The 23,727-nt window shown below is 38.1% G+C and overlaps 1 protein-coding gene across 1 annotated transcript in view; it reads left to right on the forward strand.

The window, feature by feature from the left end:
- The window catches only part of CTNNA3 (catenin alpha 3), a 1,528,699-nt gene that overhangs the window by 321,203 nt on the left and 1,183,769 nt on the right, over window positions 1-23,727 (forward strand). Inside the window, 1 exon segment of the mRNA XM_024765510.1 lies at window positions 17,012-17,275. Within this exon segment, the coding sequence (XP_024621278.1) occupies window positions 17,012-17,275 (264 nt within the window).

Here is a 23,727-nt window from a genome sequence, read left to right on the forward strand (position 1 = left end):
TGGTTTTGTATCCATTCAGCCAGTCTGTGTCTTTTGGTGGGAGCATTTAATCCATTTACATTTAAGGTAATTATCGATATGTATGTTCCTATTCCCATTTTCTTAATTGTTTTGGGTTTGTTATTATAGGTCTTTTCCTTCTCTTGTGTTTCTTGCCTAGAGAAGATCCTTTAGCATTTGTTGTAAAGCTGGTTTGGTGGTGCTGAATTCTGTTAGCTTTTGCTTGTCTGTAAAGGTTTTAATTTATCCATCAAATCTGAATGAGACCCTTGCTGGGTAGAGTATTCTTGGTTGTAGATTTTTGTCCTTCATCACTTTAAATATGTCCTGCCACTCCCTTCTGGCTTGCAGAGTTTCTGCTGAAAGATCAGCTGTTAACCTTATGGGGATTCCCTTGTGTGTTATTTGTTGTTTTTCCCTTGCCGCTTTTAACATGTTTACTTTGTATTTAATTTTTGACAGTTGGATTAATATGTGTCTTGGCGTGTTTCTCCTTGGATTTATGCTGTATGGGACTCTCTGTGCTTCCTGGACTTGATTAACTATTTCCTTTCCCATATTAGGGAAGTTTTCAGCTATAATCTCTTCAAATATTTTCTCAGTCCCTTTCTTTTTCTCTTCTTCTGGGACCCCTATAATTTGAATGTTGGTGCGTTTAGTGTTGTCCCAGAAGTCTCTGAGACTGTCTTCAGTTCTTTTTATTCTGTGTTCTTTATTGTGCTCTGCAGTAGTTATTTCCACTATTTTATCTTCCAGGTCACTTATCCATTCTTCTGCCTCAGTTATTCTGCTATTGATCCCTTCTAGAGTATTTTTAATTTCATTTATTGTTTTGTTCATCATTACTTGTTTCCTCTTTAGTTCTTCTAGGTCCTTGTTAAATGTTTCTTGCATTTCCTCTATTCTATTTCCAAGATTTTGGATCATCTTTACTATCATTATTCTGAATTCTTTTTCAGGTAGACTGCTTATTTTCTCTTCGTTTGTTAGGTCTGGAGGGTTTTTATCTTGCTCTTTCCTCTGCTGTGTGTTTTTCTGTCTTCTCATTTTGCTTATCTTACTGTGTTAGGGGTCTCCTTTTTGTAGGCTGCAGGTTCATAGTTCCCGTTGTTTTTGGTGTCTGTCCCCAGTGGCTAAAGTTGGTTCAGTGGGTTGTGTAGGCTTCCTGGTGGAGGGGACTAGTGCCTGTGTTCTGGTGGCTGAGGCTGGATCTTGTCTTTTTGGTGCGCAGGTCCACGTTTGGTGGTGTGTGTTGGGGTGTCTGTGGCCTTACTTTGATTTTAGGCAGCCTCTCTGCTAATGGGTGGGGTTGTGTTCCTGTCTTGCTAGTTGTTTGGCATAGGGTGTCCAGCACTTTAGCTTGCTGGTCGTTGAGTGAAGCTGGGTGTTGGTGTTGTGATGGAGATCTCTGGGAGATTTTCGCCGTTTGATATTACGTGGAGCTGGGACTAGTGTCCTGAAGTTGGTTCTCCCACCTCAGAGTCACAGCATTGACTCTTGGCTCTTGGCTGCAGCACCAAGAGCCTTTCATCCACACGGCTCAGAATAAAAGGGAGAAAAAGTAGAAAGAAGGAAAGAAAGAGGATAAAATAAAATAAAATAAGGATACAATAAAATAAAGTTATTAAAATAAAAAATAATTATTAAGAAAAAATTTTTAAAAAAAAACATACAAACGAACAAAAAAACGGACGGACAGAACCCTAGGACAAATGTTGAAAGCAAAGCTATATACAGACAAAATCTCACACAAAAGCATACACATACACCCTCACAAAAAGAGGAAAAGTGGTAAAAATAATAAATCTTGCTCTCAAAGTCCACCTCCTCAAGTTGGGATGATTCGTTGGCTATTCAGGTATTCCACGATGCAGCGTACATCAAGTTGATTGTGGAACTTTAATCCGCTGCTCCTGAGGCTGCTGGGAGAGATTTCCCTTTCTCTTCTTTGTTGGCACAGCTCCCAGGGCTCAGCTTTGGATTTGGCCCCGCCTCTGTGTGTAGGTCGCTGGAGGGCGTCTGTTCTTCGCTCAGACAGGACGGGGTTAAAGGAGCAGCTGATTCCGGGGCTCTGCCTCACTCAGGCCGGGGGGAGGGAGGGGCACGTAGTGCGGGGCGAGCCTGCGGTGGCAGAGGTCATCGTGATGTTTCACCAGCCTGAGGCGCGCCGTGCATTCTCCCGGGGAAGTTGTGCCTGGATCCTGGGACCCTGGCAGTGGCGGGCTGCACAGGCTTCTGGAAGGGAAGTGTGGATCGTGACCTGTGCTCGCACACAGGCTTCTTGGTGGCAGCAGCAGCAGCCTTAGCGTCTCATGCCCGTCTCTGGGGTCCACGCTGTTAGCCGTGGCTCCCGCCCGTCTCTGGAGCTCTTTTAAGCACTGCTCTTAATCCCCTCTCCTCGTGCACCAGGAAACAAAGAGGGAAGAGAAAGTCTCTTGCCTCTTTGGCAGGTCCAGACATTTCCCCGGACTCCCTCCTGGCTAGGTGTGGCGCACTAGCCCCCTGCAGGCTGTGTTCACGCCGCCAACCACAGTCCTCTCCCTGTAATCCGACCGAAGCCTGGGCCTCAGTTACCAGCCCCACCCGCACTAGCGGCTGAGCAGACAAGCCTCTTGGGCTGGTGAGTGCCAGTCGGCACCGATCCTCTGTGCAGGAATCTCTCCGCTTTGCCCTCTGCACCCCTGTTGCTGTGCTCTCCTCCGTGGCTCCGAAGCTTCCCCACTATGCCACCCGCAGTCTCCGCCCACGAAGGGGCTTCCTAGTGTGTGGAAACCTTTCCTTCTTCACAGCTCCCTCCCACTGGTGCAGGTTCCGTCCCTATTCTTTTGTCTCTGTTTATTCTTTTTTCTTTTGCCCTACCCAGGTACGTGGGGAGTTTCTTGCCTTTTGGGAGGTCATCTTGTTTGGGTTCATCTTGATATCCTCTTTGTTTCCAGTACCTGGATATTTGTTTCCTTCTTCAGTTTTAAGAAGTTTTCAGTCATAATTTCATCAAATACAATTTCAACCCTTTTTCTGTCTCTTCTCCTTCTGGACCCCTATAATGCGAATGTTGGTGCACTTAATACTGTCCCACGGATCTCTTAAACTGCTCTCATTTTGCTGCTCTGATCGGGCAGTTTCCATAATTCTGTCTTCCAGATCATTTTTTCATTTTTCTGTATCACCTAGTTTGCTGTTAATTCCTTCTAGTATATAGTTCATTGCTGTTATTGTATTCTTCAATACAATAAGTGACTGGTTCTTTTTAATATTTTCTAGTTCCTTGTTAATATTCTCACTGTGTTCATGTGTTCTTTTCCCTAATTCCATTAGCATCCTTATTACTGGTGCTTTAAATTCTTTATCTGGTAAATTGTTTATTTCTGTTTCATTAGTGTTCCCCGCCCAGGCTTTGTTCTTCTCTTTCAATGAGACCAATTTCTCTGTCTTCTCATTTTGCTTAACTTTCTTTGTCTCTATGAAATTAGGTGAAACAGTAATGCATTACAGTCTTGAATGTGTCCTTATGTGGGAGTGTCCTTATACAGTATGTATGTGCCCAGTGGCTTTGGTGGGAGAGAGAGCTGGATTTGATGTGAACACAAGTCGCATCTTTCCTCAGGGTGTGCTGGCAGCTGTCATTTTGGTAAGAGGTGGGATAGGAGATGGAGGCGCTAGGTCTGGACCCAGGTGTGAGTTGGGTCTTCCCCTCTGCTTGATGGCTGTCACTGCCCTATTGGGAGCAAGGTCAGGACTCAAGTTGCTGGAGCAGAAGCCCTGAGGGTTAGGTCCAAGATGGCTCCATTCTCTTTAAGTTTGTGTCCCTCCCCCTCCCAGCATTGCACCCTCACCCCAGAAAGGAACAGTGCTGGAACAAGAGGGGCTGGTGTGGGCACTCAGTGCATGTTCAGGTGTGGGCTGTGGTGGTGAGGCCTGGGTCAGAGATCTGTACTGCTTCTGATACGCTGCCTGCATAAGCACCAGTAATGGCTGCCCTTACCCTACTCAGACGCTGCTTTGAGTCTAAGCCACCTTTGTCTCTCATAGCTGGGCTCTTCCTTCTGTCTCTGCCACTTTTACCCTAGTGGGGAGCTATGCCACAGGGCAAGTGGTGCCTGTGTGGGCACTTGGCGTGTGTTGGGGCACAGGCTGTGGCCGTCTGGCTGCAGACAGAAATGGGGCTTTTTCTGATGAGTTGCCTGTGTCAGCGTTAGTAATGGCTGTCCCCACCCTTCTCAGATGCTGCTTCAGGTCTGAACCACATCTGTGTCTCACAGCTAAGCTCCCAAGCAGGGCTGGCACACTCAGCAGTTCAGGCTGAGGTGCACACAGAGCGGTGTAGGAAATCTGCCCCCTCCGCTCTGCTTCAGGAACAAGTGAGTGTGCACAGACTCCTCGTGAATGGAGTTTATGGCTTTAGCTGTTACATTAAGGTGCATGATCCATGTTGAGTTAATTTTTGTGTATGGTATGAGGCAGGGGTTCAGCTCCCTTCTTTTGCATGTAAATATACGGTTGTCCCAGCACTGTTTATTGAAACGACTACTTATTCTTTCTGCATTGAGTTGTCTAGACACCTTTGTTGAAAATTAATTGACTGTGAATTTAAGGGTTTATTTTTGAACTCTCAATTCTATTCTATTGATCTATATGTCTATTCTTATGCCAGTAACACACTTTCTTGTAGCTTTTTAGTAAGTTTTGAAATTGGAAAGTGTGAGTCCTCCAGTTTTGTTCTTTTTAAAGATTGTCTTGGTTATTTTGTGTTCCTTGCATTTTCATATGAATTTTAGGTTCATCTTGTCAATGTCTGCAAAAAATACAGCTGGCATTTTGATAGGAGTTGTACTGAATTTATAGTTTAATTTGGGGGGGTATTGCAGTGATAACAATATTAAGTCTTCCAGTCCATGACATGGAAAGTCTTTCCATTTATTTAAGTCTTTTAATGATGTTTTGTAATTTTCAGTGTAGAAGTCTTGCACTTATTTTGTTAGATTCTTTACTAAATATTTTATTTTTGATTTTATTGTATATAATATTGTTTTCTTAATTTTATTTTTATATTGTTCATTGCAAGTGTATAGGTATACGATTCATTTTTGCACATTAACATTGCATCCTGTAACCTTGCTCATCTCATATATTAGCGCTAATTATTTTTTAGTGAATTCCTTAGTATTTTCCGTATACCAGATCATGTTATACTCAAATAGATACTTTTACTTCTTTTCCAGTTTAGATGCCTTTTATTTATTTTCCTTCCTTAAATTATTTGACTAGATACTGAATAGAAGTGAAAGAGGATATTCTTGTTGTATTCCTGATCACAGGGAGAAAGCATTTAGACTTTCACCATTAAGTATGATCTTAACTGTGGGTTTTTCATAGATCCCCTTTATCAGGTTGAAGAATATTTTTTTTGACTGAAATTGAATGTCTCTGAGTATTTATTCCTTACCTATCCTACAATGAATAAAAATAAGAATGAAAGTTCAACTCACATTTGGGTAGTAAGAGCTAGAGAACCTTGAGGAACATAGCTGGACAATTAGACCAAGGGTGATATACTGTCATTTTTCTTGTGCATTATGCTTTTAAAAGAGGTGATATGATGAAGCTGGATCTTCCTAGTAAGGTAATTTTTTTCATACTTAATATAGAAATGGTCCTCCTCTATTAAATTACTTTTTAGAGATCATACCTCATGGCTATAAGTGTCTCATGAGTTTGGGTAATGCTCAGTATTTAGTGTGAACTATAGTTTTTCTAAATCATTTATGTGGCAATCCTTTATCTTAGACTTGAATGACCATTGCTATACATTTATAAGATATTTAGTGATGTTTAACATCAAAGGTAGCCTTATGTTTCATTTGGGCTATAGAGGTATTTGTGATATAGTTAGTCATAAAGTCATCTTGATGGCAATAAATAAACCAAGGGGTTCTTGCTGACTCTGGTGTGCTATATAGAATGCATTTTCAAATGGTTTATTTCTGCATTAGAGGAAAACACCAACCTTCTGGGGGTTGTCCACATTCCAGCATCTTGCGTCTGTTGTATTTATGATGGAAACAAGGCTAAAAAAGAGTATTTAGTCATCTGCTGTTTCCATTTGGTGCTAAACACATACTTTTCTCTAGAGTACAAGAATGCTAATTTATTTCATGTACCAGGGTGGATTGCAGCCATTCTTGGAGACATGAGTATTTAAATTGGCAAAAACTAAACAGCGAATACTCTGCATATAGAAGATACATTCTCAGTATCTAGTTCTTGAGTAAGGCAAAATCTTTGTTAATTAGGGATCTGGATTTTAAATACAACTTACCTTCTAATAGGCAGGCATATACAATTGACCTTTCAACTACAGTCACAGCCATTATGTTTTGAGTTCAGAAGCTTTTTCTATGCATTCTGGTAAGTATGAAATATGACATAAGTAAAACTCACAAGTAAATTGTGAGATATCCAGGTAAACATGTTCTGAGATCTGTCTTTGGAATGAGAGATTAAAAAGGAGCAATAGGTTTTGTTCTATCTATTTCTGTGCCCTTTATCTGTCTTCTCAGGTATAACTAGACAATTTCTGGCATTTTATTCCCATATGTGATAGGATAATTTTTATATGTGTGAGATGTTCCAAATTAATTGCAAGTTTTTAACTTGAGTTGATGTTCATTCATTCATTAATAAACATTTGTCAGATACCTTTCATGTGCCCTCATGGAGCTTACATTCCAGTGAAGAAGACAGAAAACAAACATGGTAAATAACTATAATATAAAGTATATTAGTGATAAGTAGTAGTAAGAAGAAAATAAAGCAGGGAAAGAAGTATGGTATGTTGAGAGTGAAATTGTTGGATGAATTTTTAGATAGAGTGGCTAGAGGAGGTCTCACTGAAAAGTTGATTTTTCAGTAAAGACTCAAAAGAAGTGAGAGAGTGAGCCAGTCATGGATCCAGAAGAGTGTTCCAGCAATGGGATGGCCTAGGGTAGGGATGGGATATGCCTAGATTTTTAGAGAACCAGAAAGGAGGTCCATGTTGCTGGATCACAGTGAACAAAGGGAGTAGTAAGGATGAGGTCAGAAAGATATATAGGATGGTTTGAGCAAAGCAGTGACATGATGACTTGCTAGAAGTGATAAGATGCCAAATTCTAGATAAATGAGAGTAAAGGTGATAGAATTTGCTGATAGACTAGATGTGAGATTTGAGAGAAAGAGAAGTAAAGGCTGACAACAAGGTTTTTGGTTTGGTCAACTGGAAGAACTGCTACTGAACTGGTGAAGACTGGTAGTAGTGGTTTGAGGGGTATTTTCAGGAGCTCAGGTTTTGATATGCTATGTTTGAGAAGCATATTAGAGAGCCAGCTGACTTTTATGTGAGCTTTTTTGGCTCTCTTTTACCTGGTGCATTTTGAAATGCTCACCTGCCTCTCTATGAAGCAGTTCCTAACCTATGCATGCTTTTCCTTACATTTCCTATAGTAATTCTGATCTATTCCACCATTTTATTTTAGCATATTATTATTTAACAATTTCTAGAGAGCAGAGGACTTCAGAGTGGGTGCTTATTTTTACTTTGTATTTCCTTCTAGCTCTTAGTTCAGTTCCACTGTATAAATACTTCTTGAAATCAGTATCTAAGAATACTCAAAACTTAACACGATTATTAACCTAAGTTATTTCTGTTTTCCTCAATCAGATGGATCTGATTGTTGGTCAAGGTAGGGAGCACTAACTTAACTTTCTGAAAAGCATGACAAACATGCATTTCCTCAAGGTCTTGCCTCCTGCTGGGGAATGTAATTAGAAATCAGATATTTTTCAGAACAACCTGAGATACACAGCAATAAGCACTGAATGACACACTTACATGTAAGTGCTAAAAACTGTCATCAACAGCTAGTCCAGAACACTTGGAAGAATAGTTCATAGGCAAATCTAGTTAGCCTAATTGGGAACACAATTAAAGAAGAACATTTCCATTCTAGAATGAGTATACCTTAGCTTTTTGCAGTTGTGATTTCCTTTTCCAAAATTCAAAATTGTATCTTATGGAAAAGTAAATTATCTTAAGGCAGTAACCCTCAAAGTTTTCTCATGTCTTTAAAGTTGTATTATTAATTCATTGGTCATTCTGTGCCAGCTCCTATACAAGGCCCAGGGAATGAAAGAATTAAGACATCATTTTGGCCCCAATAGGAACTCTTAATTCAGTGAGAGACACAGATGTATCAATGAATAAATATAGCAAATGGTAATGGTTTAATAAGTCCTAGATCAGTGCTGTGTAAGTATTATTGGAACACATGAGTGTGTCCGTGGATGACAGAACGTGAGAATCCAAATTGTCTTGAAGGATGAATGGACATATAGCAGGAGATATGAGGGGAGGCAGGGACATAGCTCATGCAAAGGCACCTGTAGAACCTCATGTGTTTCTGTGTGGCTGGAGAAAAGGGTGCCTGTGAGAGAAGTGGTAGAATGTAAGGCTAGAGAGAGAAGCTGGAGTCCAGATCATGCTTGTCTGTAATAAACAATATGAGAGATGTTGTGTTAATTAACAGTCACTTGAAAAATTTAAATTGGGGAGTGAGGATCATATGTGAAGTTTAGACAGACTCCTCTGATTGTGTTACTGACAGAATATCGTATTAGTCAAAAAGTTGTCTTTAATATTTCTCTAATTTGTTCTGTCCTCCGTGTTTTCACAAGCACTTCCTCTGTTTTCTCCCTAATCATTTTCCCACTAGACGAGAGGACGAGAACAAAGGGTACTTACTGGAGAAATATTTAATGAGGAGAATAATAGATCTCACCTAATGGCTGGGATGAGGGAATGGAAGGGTCAAGGATATTCCTTAAGTTTATTGTTAGTCCGCTGGATATTGGGGCCCTTCAGTCTGAGAATGTTGGAGGAGAAACATATTTGGGAGTGTGTATAAGAAAAGCAATGGGTTCAATTTTGGGCCTGTATATTTTGAGATCCAACTAGAGTTATGCTCCTGGAGCTCAGTAGAGAGGTCACTACCTGTCAAGTTAAATTCAGTATTGTCATTTAAGGAGACAGGGGAGAAATATTTAAGGAGGGAATATGGCCAATAGTTTGTTGTATAGAGAGAGATCAAGTAAGAAAATGCTGGAAAAATGTTTCACATTAAATTAGGTAACCTCATTAATACCCTGTGAGGTAGAAATTATTATCCCCATTTTGTAGCTGAAGTAAGGTTAATTATTACAATCAAAAGCTCCTGCTATTGGAGTGTTTTTGTGTTGGAATTATAACCCCAAAGTTCCTGCTATTTTCATTATGAGACAGACTTCCTGCCTTGGAGTTGCTCAGCGTTTGCCTCATTTCACCCTTAGCTATTAAGTCACACCTTGTAGCAGGTTTTTCAAGCCTGTTGAATTAAACTTAAAAGCCAAAAAGTTTTTTGCTCTGGGAAAAGCAACCATTAAGCTATCACTACTAAGATGCTATGTTTAGAGTTGTTATTTTATCAAAGGTAGATTAAAATAGTGAAGATGATACTTATTAATTTTACTCTTTCTTCATGTATCATTCACTTATATTTTGGGGCAAACTAAATGACCTTATCAATCACACTTGAATTTAGTGTTATAATTTTGGCCTGAGGTTATCTTATTAGTCTTATTCTGAAACTCAATTAAGGAATAAGTTTCTAATCTGCGTTATATTAGGTGTGACAGTTATTTGTCAAGAAGGTATGCCTGAAAGGTGTATTTTCTTTTGGGCTACTACAGAACTGTAGGGTTTTAGGAAAGTCCTTAGACAGACTTTGTGAGAGATAATGAAGCTACTGGCAATAACAAAAAAATTAGCATTGGGTAGAAAGAGTGATAAGACAGGAGCCAATCCTGGATCTTATTCATAGCTGGGCCATTAAATGAGAAAGAATAGAGAGTGCTTTCATGTAGGAAGCATTATAGCTATTTAATAAATGTTGGCTTTCTTAAAAACAATTACCACTACCACTTTTTATTAATTAAAAAAAATAATAACCCTTTTTGTATCTCCTCATGGGGTTCTTTGTGAAAGAGTGACTGGAAACATGTTAAACAGGATAAGCCACTCCATGAACGTAAGGGATTATTAACTAGGAAGTTGCATCAACATCTCTGAGTTTGGATCCCATTTATACTAAATGATGCTATTTGCTTTCTTAGATGCACCAGAATATTTGGAAAATGGTGATTTATTTCTGACAAGTGAGTCACAGAAAGTTAAATAAGGAATTGTAAGGATAATGATATTTATTGATCCTTGACTAGATGTTAAAATCCAACTTAACTCCCATAGGTGTTAATTAATCTATACGGGAAAAGTTTTCTGATTTATGGATATTTGAATTTTGTTAGATTAAGTGATGAAGTATACACACAAATGGAAGGAAAGCATGAAGTATAGCAATTAGATCTTACTGAAGTAGCTCATTATTTTTATGTTTTTCTGCTTATTCTTTTTCCTTTAATCATGACACATGACTCCAGATAGAATTTTTTTTAGGTATAAATTCAAGGCAAATGATAGATGAATACATAGTATTGTATTTGTTTCAGATAGATAGAAAATTAAATGAATATAGTGTGTTTCTGTGCACGTCCGGAACTATACATATACATTTTCTTAACTGACACAGTAGTCTGCATTAGAATTAAGTAATATTGCTTTCCTAGGAGGTTTCTTTGGAGGTATTAATATTCACTTTGTTGTATTACAACTACTTAAGACATGCATTAATGGCCGGAGTACATACTTTGGGGATATCTTGATGCAATCATTATATGGTTTCTTAGTTTTCTATTTGAATTTGAAGAATTCTTTTATTTTCTCCTTTAGTGAATTTGTCCTACTAACATGAAATAGAAAATGGAAAATAAGTATAGAAAAGCAGTGAAGATCTCTCTCTGCTGCTTAACAATGTTTTGATTGTAAAGTCTCGCATTTTTTCAATCATTTTTTTTTTTCCCTCAGAACCTTCTTTTTATCTCTGTAGTCTACTCTTGTTTCACCATCCTATATCCCTCAGCTCAGTTAAGGCTAAGTATTCAACTTCCTAATTTATTTTGGAGAAACATATTTAAATTAGCAGGTGTTTGCACTGTTTTGTTTTCTGATAGAACATGAAGCTGCCCACTGACCAATGATGGCAGGCAACATCTTGGAAGAGAGAAGATTGGGGATAGAAGTCAACCAAGAATGGAATCCAAATAGCAAAGTATCCATCAGGCTTTTCTCTGCATGTCTTCTTAGTCTTAAGAAAACAAAACTACGGGCTTCCCTGGTGGCGCAGTAGTTGGGAGTCCACCTGCCGATGCAGGGGAGACGGGTTCGTGCTCCGGTCCGGGAAGATCCCACATGCCGCGGAGCAGCCAGGCCCGTGAGCCATGGCCGCTGAGCCTGCGCGTCCGGAGCCTGTGCCCCGCAAAGGGAGAGGCCACAACAGTGAGAGACCCGCGTACCGCCAAAAAAAAAGAGAAAAAACCCCTACTCTTTATGAGCTCCCTTCCCTCCACTACCAGAGAAGTGGGTTGTCAGCTCCGGAAACTTCATTCTTCATTTAAACACCTGGAAGAGAAACTCAGTAATTTGCATGTAGTTCTGCTTTGTTGAGCAGAGTATCTGCTGAGCTATTCTACTTGGGCAGGGATGTAGCTTAGGAAGGAAGTTTCCTCTGATTCTTTGAAATGTGGGTTTGTTCAAGGGTATGTGGAATCAATTGCTGTGAAAATCCTTTAGCTTTGCCCTTTCTGATGGCTAAGCTATCAGAGCTTTCCTTTTTTATTTTTCAAACATTTAGATTTTTTTCTTTTTTAAACAGAAGCCCTTAAGTTGGTAGAAGATACTTGCAAATGGACCGCATATCCAATTTTTTCATCCTTCCCTAAATATCATGGGAAATGTAACATGACAGGTCTATAGCTTATTTATACCAGTGAATATTTGCTTTGCTTTATTAACACTTTTGTCTGCTTTTGTATAAACTTTAAAAGCTGAAGTATAACATACATACATAAAAATGTACAGCTTATACACATACAGGTCAATGAATTTTCCAAGCCAAACACACCACCTGCAAGGTAACAAGCACCCAGATCAAGAAACAGAAAATTACCAAAATTCAAAAGATCCCTTATGCCCGTTTCCAGTCTCTAATCGCCCCTCAAGAATAAACACTATTCTGATTTCTAAAACTATAGATTAGTTTTGCCTGAGTTTGAACTTTATATAGATGGAATCAAGTAATATGTACTCTTTCGTGTCTGGTGGTTTTCATTCCATATTTCGTATTGTAGCATGTAACTGCATTTTGTTCATTCTCATTACTTTGGGTTGTCCCTAATTTGGGGCTCTGTGAAGAGTGTTTCTATGAACACTTTTATATGTCTTTTAATGAACATATGAAAATATTTCTGTAAGAGTGTATCTTCTCCCAGGAGTGGAATAGAGCTGGTTCATATACGTTCATGAACATATACATATGTTTAGCTTCGGTAGGCACTGTTGGTTTTCCAAAGCAGTTATATCAATGGCTTCACTAACATTTGATGTACAGATAGGTATAATTTAATTTTATTCTTTAGCTTTCTGTGGCATTATCATGTACAAGTTTGTCTAGACTCTCCGGATTATGTATATTTTCCACACATTTGATTTCTTGGAATAATCATATCCCAAGTTCCTTATCCTTTCTGAACATAACTTTCTCTTACTTATTTCTTATTCATTTGTCTATTTGTTTCTTCAAATAAATGATTAAGTTCCTAATATGTGCCATGTACTACTAGATAATGAATAAAAAAATAAATAAGTTATAGTGCTTTCATTCAAGGGAAGTATAATGAAGTGAGGGAGACAGCAATATGAATATATATATATATATACACATTTGGTAGTGTATATATGTCCATGCCACTCTCTCGCTTTGTCACAGCTTACCCTTCCCCCTCCTCATATCCTCAGGTCCGTTCTCTAGTAGGTCTGTGTCTTTATTTCCGTCTTACCCCTAGGTTCTTCATGACATTTTTTTTTCTTAAATTCCATATATATGTGTTAGCATACAGTATTTGTCTTTCTCTTTTTGACTGACTTCACTCTGTATGACAGACTCTAGGGAGGTGGATGGAATACATATATTTTTATATCTATTTTATATCTATTTAGATTTTATTCAAATCTAAAAAGCTTCATCTTTGATCTGTTGTTTCTAGATTTAGTAAAGAAGTCCATTAACAACTTGTCAAATTCATTCATTATGTCTAGGTTATTAAAAAATCATGTGTATTCCAATATAAATTTCACTTTTTTGAAGTAAACGGACCCCATATTTTTAACTCCCTCATACAGAAGTCATCCTGTCTTCCAAATTGCTTTTCTTAAAAACATTTCTTTAATTCTTTTTTTTAAAGTATAGTGACCATAATTATCCACAGTACTTTGGGTCCTAAACTCTAGGGTGTGCATGTGTTTTTGCTTGCTTCTTTGGTTTTTGGAGAGTTCGGTATCTTCTGATGTCCTTCTTGGTAATTTACAATACATATTTAGCTTCTTGGTCTAGCACACAAAATTTTCAGGTTTATATCTTCAAGAAACAACTTATGATGAATCCTAGGATCTTCTCCTTATTGTAACATTCATCCTGGGTGAAGGCCCTGTAACCTTCACACACATGACTTTGGCTCCCAGCTATGAGTTAGTGATTCACAGATCTCTATTTCTAGCTTAATTCTAGATCCATGTATAGTATATTTAAATTTGGATATTATGCTGGCATCTCACATTTCACAGATGACAAAAAGGACTTTACCTTTCTCTTCCAAATGCATTATTCATTCTGTATTCTCCATCTGGCTGAATGCATCACGATGTGCACAATGGTGAAAACAATTTTCTAGATGCTTCTAGATACCTCCACCCCCTTCCATCTAAGTATCACAGAGTCTTACTGTTTTTGCCTCCTAAATATTTCTGGATCCCTCCTACTACAGCCTAGCAATAGTGTTCAGCGTTCAGGCACTCATTGTCTTTTACCTGGATTATTGCCTGGTCTCCCTGACTGAAATTTCATTCTCTCTAATCACTAAATGGTCACTGCTAGAGCAATCTTTGAAAATACACATCTGAGCTTGTTTCTCTCGCAGTTCCTTAACATGGCATCTGCCTGCGTTTCTAGCTGGATTCATTACCATTCCTGCTTAGCGTCCCTGTACTTGTAGTGCCACCTGCAGTAGCATGCATACTCCTTGCTCTGTTATGCCTCAGACCTTTGCACATGCTGTTTTCTTTTTTTTTGGCAGATGTCCTTTATTTATTTTTTTAACATCTTTATTGGAGTATAATTGCTTTACAATGGTGTGTTAGTTTCTGCTGTATAACAAAGTGAATCAGCTATACATATACATATATCCCTGTATCTCCTCCCTCTTGAGTCTCCCTCCCACCCTCCCTATCCCACCCCTCTAGGTGGTCAGAAAGCACCGAGCTGATGTCCCTGTGTTATGTGGCTGCTTCCCACTAGCTATTTATTTTACACTTGGTAGTATATATAAGTCCATGCCACTCTCTCACTTCATCCCAGCTTACCCTTCCCCCTCTCCATTTCCTCAAGTCCATTCTCTACGTCTGCATCTTTATTCCTGTCCTGCTCCTAGGTTCATCAGAACCTTTTTTTTTTTTTTAGATTGCATATATATGTGTTAGCATACGGTATTTGTTTTTCTCTTTCTGACTTACTTCACTCTGTATGACAAGTTCTAGGTCCATCCACCTCACTACAAATAACTCAGTTTTGTTTCTTTTTATGGCTGAGTAATATTCCATTGTATATATGTGCCACAACTTCTTTATCCATTCCTCTGTCCATGGACACTTAGGTTGCTTCCATGTCCTAGCTAAGAACAGTGGGTAGACAGCTACTTCTGTCTTCCCTACATCTTGTAAAAAAAAAAGTTAATTACCCCCAAATCCTGCATGAAGTAGCAGACAGCCTTTATTTTCAGAAAGGAAGGAGCTAAAAATATAGTAGTGCTGCCATTTATTAACCTCAGGTAACATTATCTGAAGGTAGCAGAGTCATGGGATTTGCCATCAGAAGACTTAGGTTTACATCTCTTCTTTTATCAGCCTTTTTATCTCCTTAGACTAAATACTCATTTAGTTAAAATGGGGCTAATAACACCAGCCTTATTGCCTTAAAGGGTGTTGTGATGGTCAGTGAGATACTATCCAGAAGCACTTTATAAATTATAAGTCATTATACAACACAGGTCCTCACATCCTTGTGTAGTAGCAAATAAGAGAAATCCTTCCCATGCAGGAAAGAGTATAACATAGCTGTTAGGATCATGGCTTAGCAGTTGCACTGACTTGGGTTACAATGCAAGAAATGCCACCATTTAGCTTTGTCAGTTGGCTCATGAACTCAGTCTCTCTAGATATCAGTTTTCTCATCTTTAAAAAGGAGAATAATATGTATCATGAGTTGTTATAAGGATTACATGAGATATTGTATGTGGAATGCATACGTTATTGTTAAGTTCCCTTGAATTAATTTTGTTTAAAATAAACTTTTTTTTATATTAATAATTTTAGATTTCCAGAAAGGTTGCAATGATAGTACAGAAATTTCCCATCTACTTTTCTTCTGATTTCCTTCATTGTTAATGTCTTACGTTAGCCACAATGAACAACCATTGATGCATTACTATTAACTAAACTCTGGGCTTTTTTTGGAATTCATCAGTTTTCCCATTAATGTCTTTTTTTCTGTTCCAGGATCTGATCCAGGGTTCTATGCTGCATTTAGTTATCATGTCTCCCCGATTTCCTCTGGTCTGTGACAGTTTATCAGTCAGTCTCTTTGTTTTTTGTGACCTTAACAGTCTTGAGGGATACAGTCCAGGTATCATGTAGCATTTTCCCCAGTCTGGTTTTGTTTGTTGTTTTTCTCATGATTAGACTGAGACTGTGGGCTTTTGGAGAGAATTCCAGACAGATGAAGTACTCGTCTTGTCACAACATATCAAGAAGCACCTGCTAGCCATGTGACATCACTGATGATGTTACCATTCATCTCTTGGTTAAAGGAGTACTTGCCAGGGTTTTTCACTATATATTGAGCTAGTTTTAACCAGTTGTCACTTATATAGGACTTTCTCTTTCCTCTCCTCCCACTGTTTGAAATGCTTTTCATTTATATTTATTGCAAATGTCATCTCTGAGGAAATATCTTCTCTGACCACCCAAGCTAAAGAGCTTCTCTTCTCAAGTCAGTCAGTGTTGTGTTTTCTCGATAGCATTTTTCATTACCTGAAATTGTCTTGTGTATTGGTTTTACCTAGTTTATCCGTTTGTCTTTAGGCCCCCTCCCCCTCAAACAAGAACATAAGCTTCAGGAGAACAAGGTCCTTGCAGGATTGTTCACTTCTGTGCACTTGACATCTAAGCACAAGGGCTAGCATATACTAAATGCTCAATAACTATTTGTTTGAATAAATGTCAAAGAAAGAAAAATCCAGGATTAACTTATTAGCAAGTATTTCTAAAAAAGAGTGGAAGATAGCTGAATGGTGGGAAGTTTAATTTAGTATTCTTAACTTAATTGGTTTAGTTTTAACAAAAAGGTTAAATGCAATCATCACCATCTATGCAAATAAGTAATCAGCATGCTTGTAATTCAAGCTGTCTTATAATTCATTTCATAATGTGAAAGCCAAAGTATTTTTCTGACTTATAAGTATATGACTGACAAATGTAAGAGTTACTCAGTTACCACACATCTGTACCATTGTGACCTTTATTTGCTATGGCTTAGCTTTCCTATTATAGAAATTTTAACAGAATCAGGAGGAGTATAGAAATAATTTATGCCCTTTATTTTAACTTGTCGTTATGAATTCCTAGTGTCTATTATCTTTTCACTTATATTGGCAGAAAAATGGAGTTTCTTGGCATAAATCTTTCTTCCATAACCTCTCTTTTTATTTCTTTCCTCAGGACCTAAAATCTCCAAATCAGAGGGATGAAATTGCAGGTGCCCGGGCCTCATTGAAGGAGAACTCCCCCATATTGCATTCAATTTGTTCAGCTTGTTTGGAACATTCTGATGTCGCTTCCCTCAAAGCCAGCAAGGACACAGTTTGTGAAGAAATTCAGAATGCCCTCGATGTAATTTCAAATGCTTCACAAGGCATCCAGAATGTGTTAGTCCCACCAGAACCTCAGGCAGCAACCCTGGGAAGTGCCCTTGATGAGCTTGAGGTAAGTTGAGAGAAAATTAAAATGTGATTTGACGTACCAATGTGAAAATTAATAGATGTGTGTTCTCAGATCCTTGGGTTGGAGTTCAGAGTATGAGTAAATAAAAATCCAGTGACCTAATCAGTCTCTATTATTGTCTGTGTTTTCCAAAGAATTGAATAGCAGGACACTATTCCATCAGTAAACTTCTGATTCCTGTACATCTCTGCCAAGGAAGCCAATGCATTTAAATTGGGATTGTTAATTACATTGAAATGATGACTTTATTTTACACAGATCAATTTATGAAATGTAGGATTTATTCATTCCACAAATACTTACTTTTGGCGCTGTTCTTTATGCTTGGGATACAATTGAGTGCTGCTCTCTTGAACTCCTCACGTTTTAGTTTGGACTAGGGTGGCTAGTGCATATTAAGGTTAAATTTTGTAAGTAGAGCCAACCGGGTTTGACAGAATGGTTGTGGGGTGTAAGTGAAAAGGGAAGAGTCATGGCTGGTGTTGCAGGTTAGCTCCTCTAGAGGCACACACTGGACAGAATTTGGGATACAAGGTGTTATTAGGAATCAACATGTGTGAGGGGAGAAGAAGGGAGTAGGACTGAGCAGAGGAAGAAGTCTACCTGTGAGCCAGACCCACAAAGCCACCAATGAGTAGGGAGCTCTGGAGAGAGTGGTAACCTCAAGAAATAGCCAGGCCCAGGCCTCTTTCAATCACTGGAAGCAGGTCACCCTACCCTGAGAAGGGTCTTACCTGCAGGCAGGGGTGCTGGGGATAAGCCCTCTGCAGCTGCTGCAGACCCCGAAGGAACTGACAGCTGGGGGGCCATCTGCTGGCCTCACCCTCCACAGGTAGGCAACAAGTCCTGCCTGGAAGGGGGATGTGGGCAGTAAACCTCTGTGTCTACCACAGATAATTACAAGGTTTTTTTTGTTGTTGTTGTTTGTTTTTTGGCTTGAGCAACTGGATGGATTAAGTTTTTATCAACTATGATGGGGAAGAGTGTGGCTGAAGCCATTTTTGAGAGGAAGATCAGCAACTCAATTTTCAACATGTTGAGTTGAGAGATTTGTTAGACATTCCAGTATGATGTCAAAGATCATTGGTTATCCAAGTCAGATAAGTACTTGCTTAATGGAAGACAACACGGTGTAATGCTTAAAGATAAGGGATCAGGAGCCCAGATGCCTGAGTTCCTATCCCAGGTCTGGTGGATACTGCCCATGTGACCTTAAGCAAGCTATTTTATTGAACTGTCAGTTTTCTTACCTATAAATTGAGGATAATAATAGGACCTATATCTTAGTGTTGTCTGCGTCAGTGAATTAATAATACATGTAAAAATGCTCATAGCAGTGACTGGCACATAGTAAGTGCTCGATAAATCTTAGATTTCATTATTAGTTGTGGAGGTGACTATTTGGCGGAAGATTCTTCCATAATCAAGAAATCAACACAATTAAAATTACTAAAGTTTTACTGATAACTTAAAAAAATAAACACATAACCTATAATTCCTATATGTTCTTAACATTATTACTGTCACAATAAACTTATTAGATATCTAATTCATTTAAGTTTAGAATAGCCTTTCCATATGCTTTTCCTTTAGTTACATGTCTTAAACAGGTTTCTTCTTTTCTAACCTAACATTATTAAATTCCTAATTTTTGGCATCAATGGAAAAATCTGTGAACTTCCTAATTATTAGCATTTATGTGAAAATCTTAGGACCTATTTGTCTAACTAAGGTAGAAAATTAGTGGTGATTCTTTAATAATACCCCATCATGTAAATGTTTGCCCTGTGTAATGGGTACTCAGTAAACTTGTCTATTAGATGAGCATTCTGTCTTCACAATAAGATTGAAAACACACTGTGGGCAAGATTATGTTTCTAACTAATTTTATACCAGTGATACTAAAAGAACATTAGGTCCCCCATACATTTATATGTAACATTTCTTGATAGCTAAACACTTAACATAAATTTATCACTTAATTGTTACAGTGTCCATATAAGATATGTTTTTTTCTTGTTTGTTTGTTTTACAGAAAATAAAACTGAGACTTATGTATGCTTTTTAACTTGCTCAAGTCAGAAGGCTAGTGAGTGGTAGTAACCAGGATGTGAATCTAGTATGTCTGACTCTAGAAGATATTTCCAACTTCTGTATTATACTGAATTCTCACAGGTAGAGCTTAATGTGGTTAATCAAAATTCAACAAAACTTGTTCTACGATTCTTAGTTTATTGGAACTACCAGAGAAATTATATATGTAACCCAGTCCAAAAGATGGCATAACTTTTTAGTGAAAAATTATTTTTTGGGTACCTGGGTTATTTAAGTAGAAGTAGTCTGTGTATGAGGAGTGACTAGTATTGTGAGGTGAAATTTGTAAGAGTGGATAGATGGGATTGTGTATCACATTTTTCATAGTACTAAACAGAATTGTATCAGGTGATGCTTGTATAAGAGGTCCAGTTTATCTCAGACACCTTTTTCTATATTCTTAGGATTTTAGAAGAAGATAAAAGATTTTGAAGTTGTCTTCCTTCAGGGACTTCTCTTTTCTCACTTTAGTTGAAAGTGGCTGCTGCAGACAAGAAATGGCAGTGGTTGGAGAGGAGGAGAAAGTGTGTGTCTGTGTGTGTCTTTGTGTGTCTCTGTGTGTGTGTAGTTTTGATGGGAGTGGGCATAGGCATAGTGATAGAGTCTTCCCTTTTGTAAGATAAGTTGCTGACTCCCTTCTTCTTATCAAGGCAGGAGGGAGTTTCAAAGATATTATCCAGAAATCCCAATACTGTCTCAACAACCTTTGAAATTCAGTTCCAGTCAAAGTTAGGGAAAGAAAGCTGGTACAAAATGCCTGAATTTTATATACATTTTTATATCCAAGTTACAATAGCTTCTGAGGTTGTCTGAACTAGATAAAGCAGAATTTATTGAGCATTTAGCCTTTTTAAATGATTTTGTAAATTAAATCGTTGCACTTTTCTTTACTTACAGGAAGCTTATTGGTAAAGGATCCAAAATAACCTTTGCTCTATCTTGCTTCTGCAAATATAATACTATGAAATAAACTGATGTAGTAAATACTCTGTTGGGAGTAAGTCTCATTAAATGTTATAGTGTAGAAATTTATCAGAGCACTTACTCAACAACTACCAAGCTGAAGCATCATTAAATCTTTCATTCTGGTCCATGTCTGGTTGTTGAAATGAAACCTGAGATTTATTGTTGGAGAAAATAGAAGTTGAATTAGAACACTGTATGGGCTAAATCAATTTCTTTATTGGAAAAGCTAATGTGAAGTTTAGAGTGTTCTTTCGCATTTGTGACTGAATGAGAGTTGAGAAGTGTCCCAACTATGGATTAACAGAATTATGAAAATATCTTTAAGTGAGAAACTTTGCCAGTGAAAATTGCTTTGAAACTCCAAGTCTACTAAGGTATATTTGCTCTTGTTTGGAAGGAAAACACAGCTTTTATAATCACAGTCTACAGAATTATCCAGATCCTCTTGTGATAATGATGATAATAACAAAGGAGTTTTGTAGTATTTTGTCATTTTCAAAGAGCTGTCATGTTTATTTTCTTATCTTCTTTTTATATATTCATTTATGGTCATCATTCATATATTCCTTTATTCAGTGTTGTATCCCCAACACCTAGAACAATGCTCTATACATAGTAAATGCTAGGTAAATATCGATGAATGAAGGAAGGAAGGAAAGAATGAATATAGGAATGGTGCCTGTCGTTTTGCAACAATGGAGTGAAGAGCATTTTCCCTTTACCCCTGTTTTTTCTCCTTTCTCCAACTTGTAGTGTACGTACTGGGGGTTTGTATTCTACTTTATCTAACTTTTAACTGGGATGCAAATTTAAAGTGAGGGAAACCACAAGGAAAATATCTGAGTGATATGCTGCTCAGATACCTTTCTGTGATAAGGGAGCACAAAGAGAAAAAAAAAAAATCTTTTCTCGGTGGCTATCTAGCCTTAGTTTAGGTTCCCTGTAACTGCCATTCTATGCTGCCTTTTACTAAGAGTACTAGTTTTGAGGTATATGCAGTCCTTATATTCTTCTGTTTTCACCTGAAGGAGAAAGCAGGACCTCTATTAATCAAATTAGCATTTAGGAGGTAAAGGAAAATAGGCATCAGTGATATCTAGAAGCAATTTAATATGAAAAAATGGTTTGGTTTTTAGAAATATAGTGAACTAGAAAAACTAAAAATAATGGATAAACTATTTTTAACTACATGGATAATCTGATAGGTGAATTAGGGAAATTTGTTGGGGCTAGCCAGGTACAAAGAGGACAAATCCAAACTAGCATGCCAGCACTAGCATTGTGCTAGGCGATATGGGGAATTTGTTTTTCATTATTGCCTGTAGCTTGGATTTTGGAAGAACATGAACTGAGGACAGAAGACAAAGCTTGTCAGCTGGAAAGTCACATGAGACCCTTACATGAATCTGAGAATCCTTTTATTTGACCACCTCATTGGATAAACAAGAAAAACACTAGCCTCTACAGCAGGAGATAGTAGGAAAACTTGGCTGGCTTAAATTGGCCATGGGTAGGTCAGAAAAATATACAGAACATCTTGGAAATTTTCTAACTATAAGTCTGTTCTTATCTGGACTTTGGGTCAAAAGTCATATTATCTGTGTAGCCTCTAAGACTTTAACTGAAAATTTAAAATTGTCCTGTCTTGGCAATATCTCCAAGTAACTGCCAGAAGTAAACTCAGATTCTCTCTGCACCGTACACTAAGTCCACAAAAAATTCTCATACAACTCCAAGGATAATAAGTTCTCACAAGACACACAAATAAGCAAGCCAACATTAATGAAATTTTGTAGAAAGAGCAAACTGCAGAATCAGATCTGCAAATACTGCAGATGTTGAAACAGTAAGGTATTAGATGTAAATTAGTATGCTTAATATATATTATTTCCTCATCTACTCAGTAAAGTATGAGGAGTATGATGAAGGAAGAAAAGACTATCAAAACTGACCAGGCAGAACTATCTAAAATGAAAAACATAATTGTGAAAAATCCAATGGTTAGGCAAAACAGGAGGTTAGATAGCAAATTAATGATCTGAAAGATGTGTTTGAAGAGGTTACTTGCAATGCACCACAGAGGCACAAAATAAGATTTTTTTGTAAAAGCAGTTAAGATACATGGAGAGTGGTGTGACGAGTTCTAAAATATTCTGATATAAGATACAGGAGAAGAAAATCATAAAAATATACTAAGAATTTCCTGGAACTAATGGAAGATAGCAATCTCCATAGCTAAAAAATCTAATAATTCCCAAGCAAGATATATAGAAAGAAATCCACATCTACACATAATTGTAATGAAACTGAAGAACAACAAAGGCAAAAAGAATATTTTAAAAAGAAAATAGGGATAGATTTATTCTCAGCAAGATGGCAGAATAGGAGGCTCCCGACTCTTCCCTCTACCCATAAACACACAGAATAAACAACGACACATGTATCAGTTGCCTCTGAAATCCAGAAACGAGTTGAGCAATTCCTCCAAGTTGGTCAACTAAGAAAATGCCCACCTCAAAACAGTTAGTAAAAACTGAGATACACTCTCACCATAAACTCCATTCTTAACACAGCATCATACAGTTGAGAGGGATCCCCCATCTCCCAGCTTCTCCTTGAGGAGAAAAGGTTTTGATACATATCTAACTCTCCAACTTTTATGGCTGCTACCAGAGGGACTGTCTACTAGCTTGCCTATCTTTGGCAGCTGACAGGGCCCTATATTTGCTAGTCCCTTGGGACCGTAGAGAACAAAGAGGTAGTTTTCAAACAATTTCTATAGCTTTTTCCCCTGGCTCAGTTCAGAATGAGCAGGCAATAAAGCCCAGCTTCCAGCTTCTTCTTGGAAGGGGTTAGAATGCACATTTACCTATTAAATTTTCCAGTTGCTGACCAGGGTCTGACTTCTAACTCAGCTGTCTTTGGGAGCTGATGGGACAGGCAATCACTAGTTTCCTAGGCATTTGAACCTGTGTGTGGGCACTTCCCATGGCTTTTCCTCTGGCTAGCTCCAGTTAAGTAACCGAGTCACCATCTTAGAAGGAGTTGGACTACACATCTAGTACAGTAGACTTTTCTGACTACTGCCTGAAGATCTAGCTTCTCACTCGCCTGCCTCTAGGAGCTGATGGAGCCATGCATTCTCTAATTTCCTGGGGTCTACACAGAACAAAGTGGCAGTTTTGAATGAACGGAGCCTCTTCCTACAACTCCTTTCCCAGGCTTGCTCCAGCAGTAAAGCCCAGCTACTAGTTTCTCCCTGGAAGGGGTTATGCTGCACATCTAGTGTCTAGTGTCTAACTTTTCAAGTTAGACTAGCAAAAACATTTGAGAAGCATCTGGAGTAGCTGGATGGGCTGATTATTGGAGTTCAT

This window comes from Neophocaena asiaeorientalis, unplaced genomic scaffold (genome assembly GCF_003031525.2).
Source record: "Neophocaena asiaeorientalis asiaeorientalis breed wild unplaced genomic scaffold, Neophocaena_asiaeorientalis_V1.1 scaffold31, whole genome shotgun sequence".
Lineage (NCBI taxonomy): Eukaryota > Metazoa > Chordata > Mammalia > Artiodactyla > Phocoenidae > Neophocaena > Neophocaena asiaeorientalis.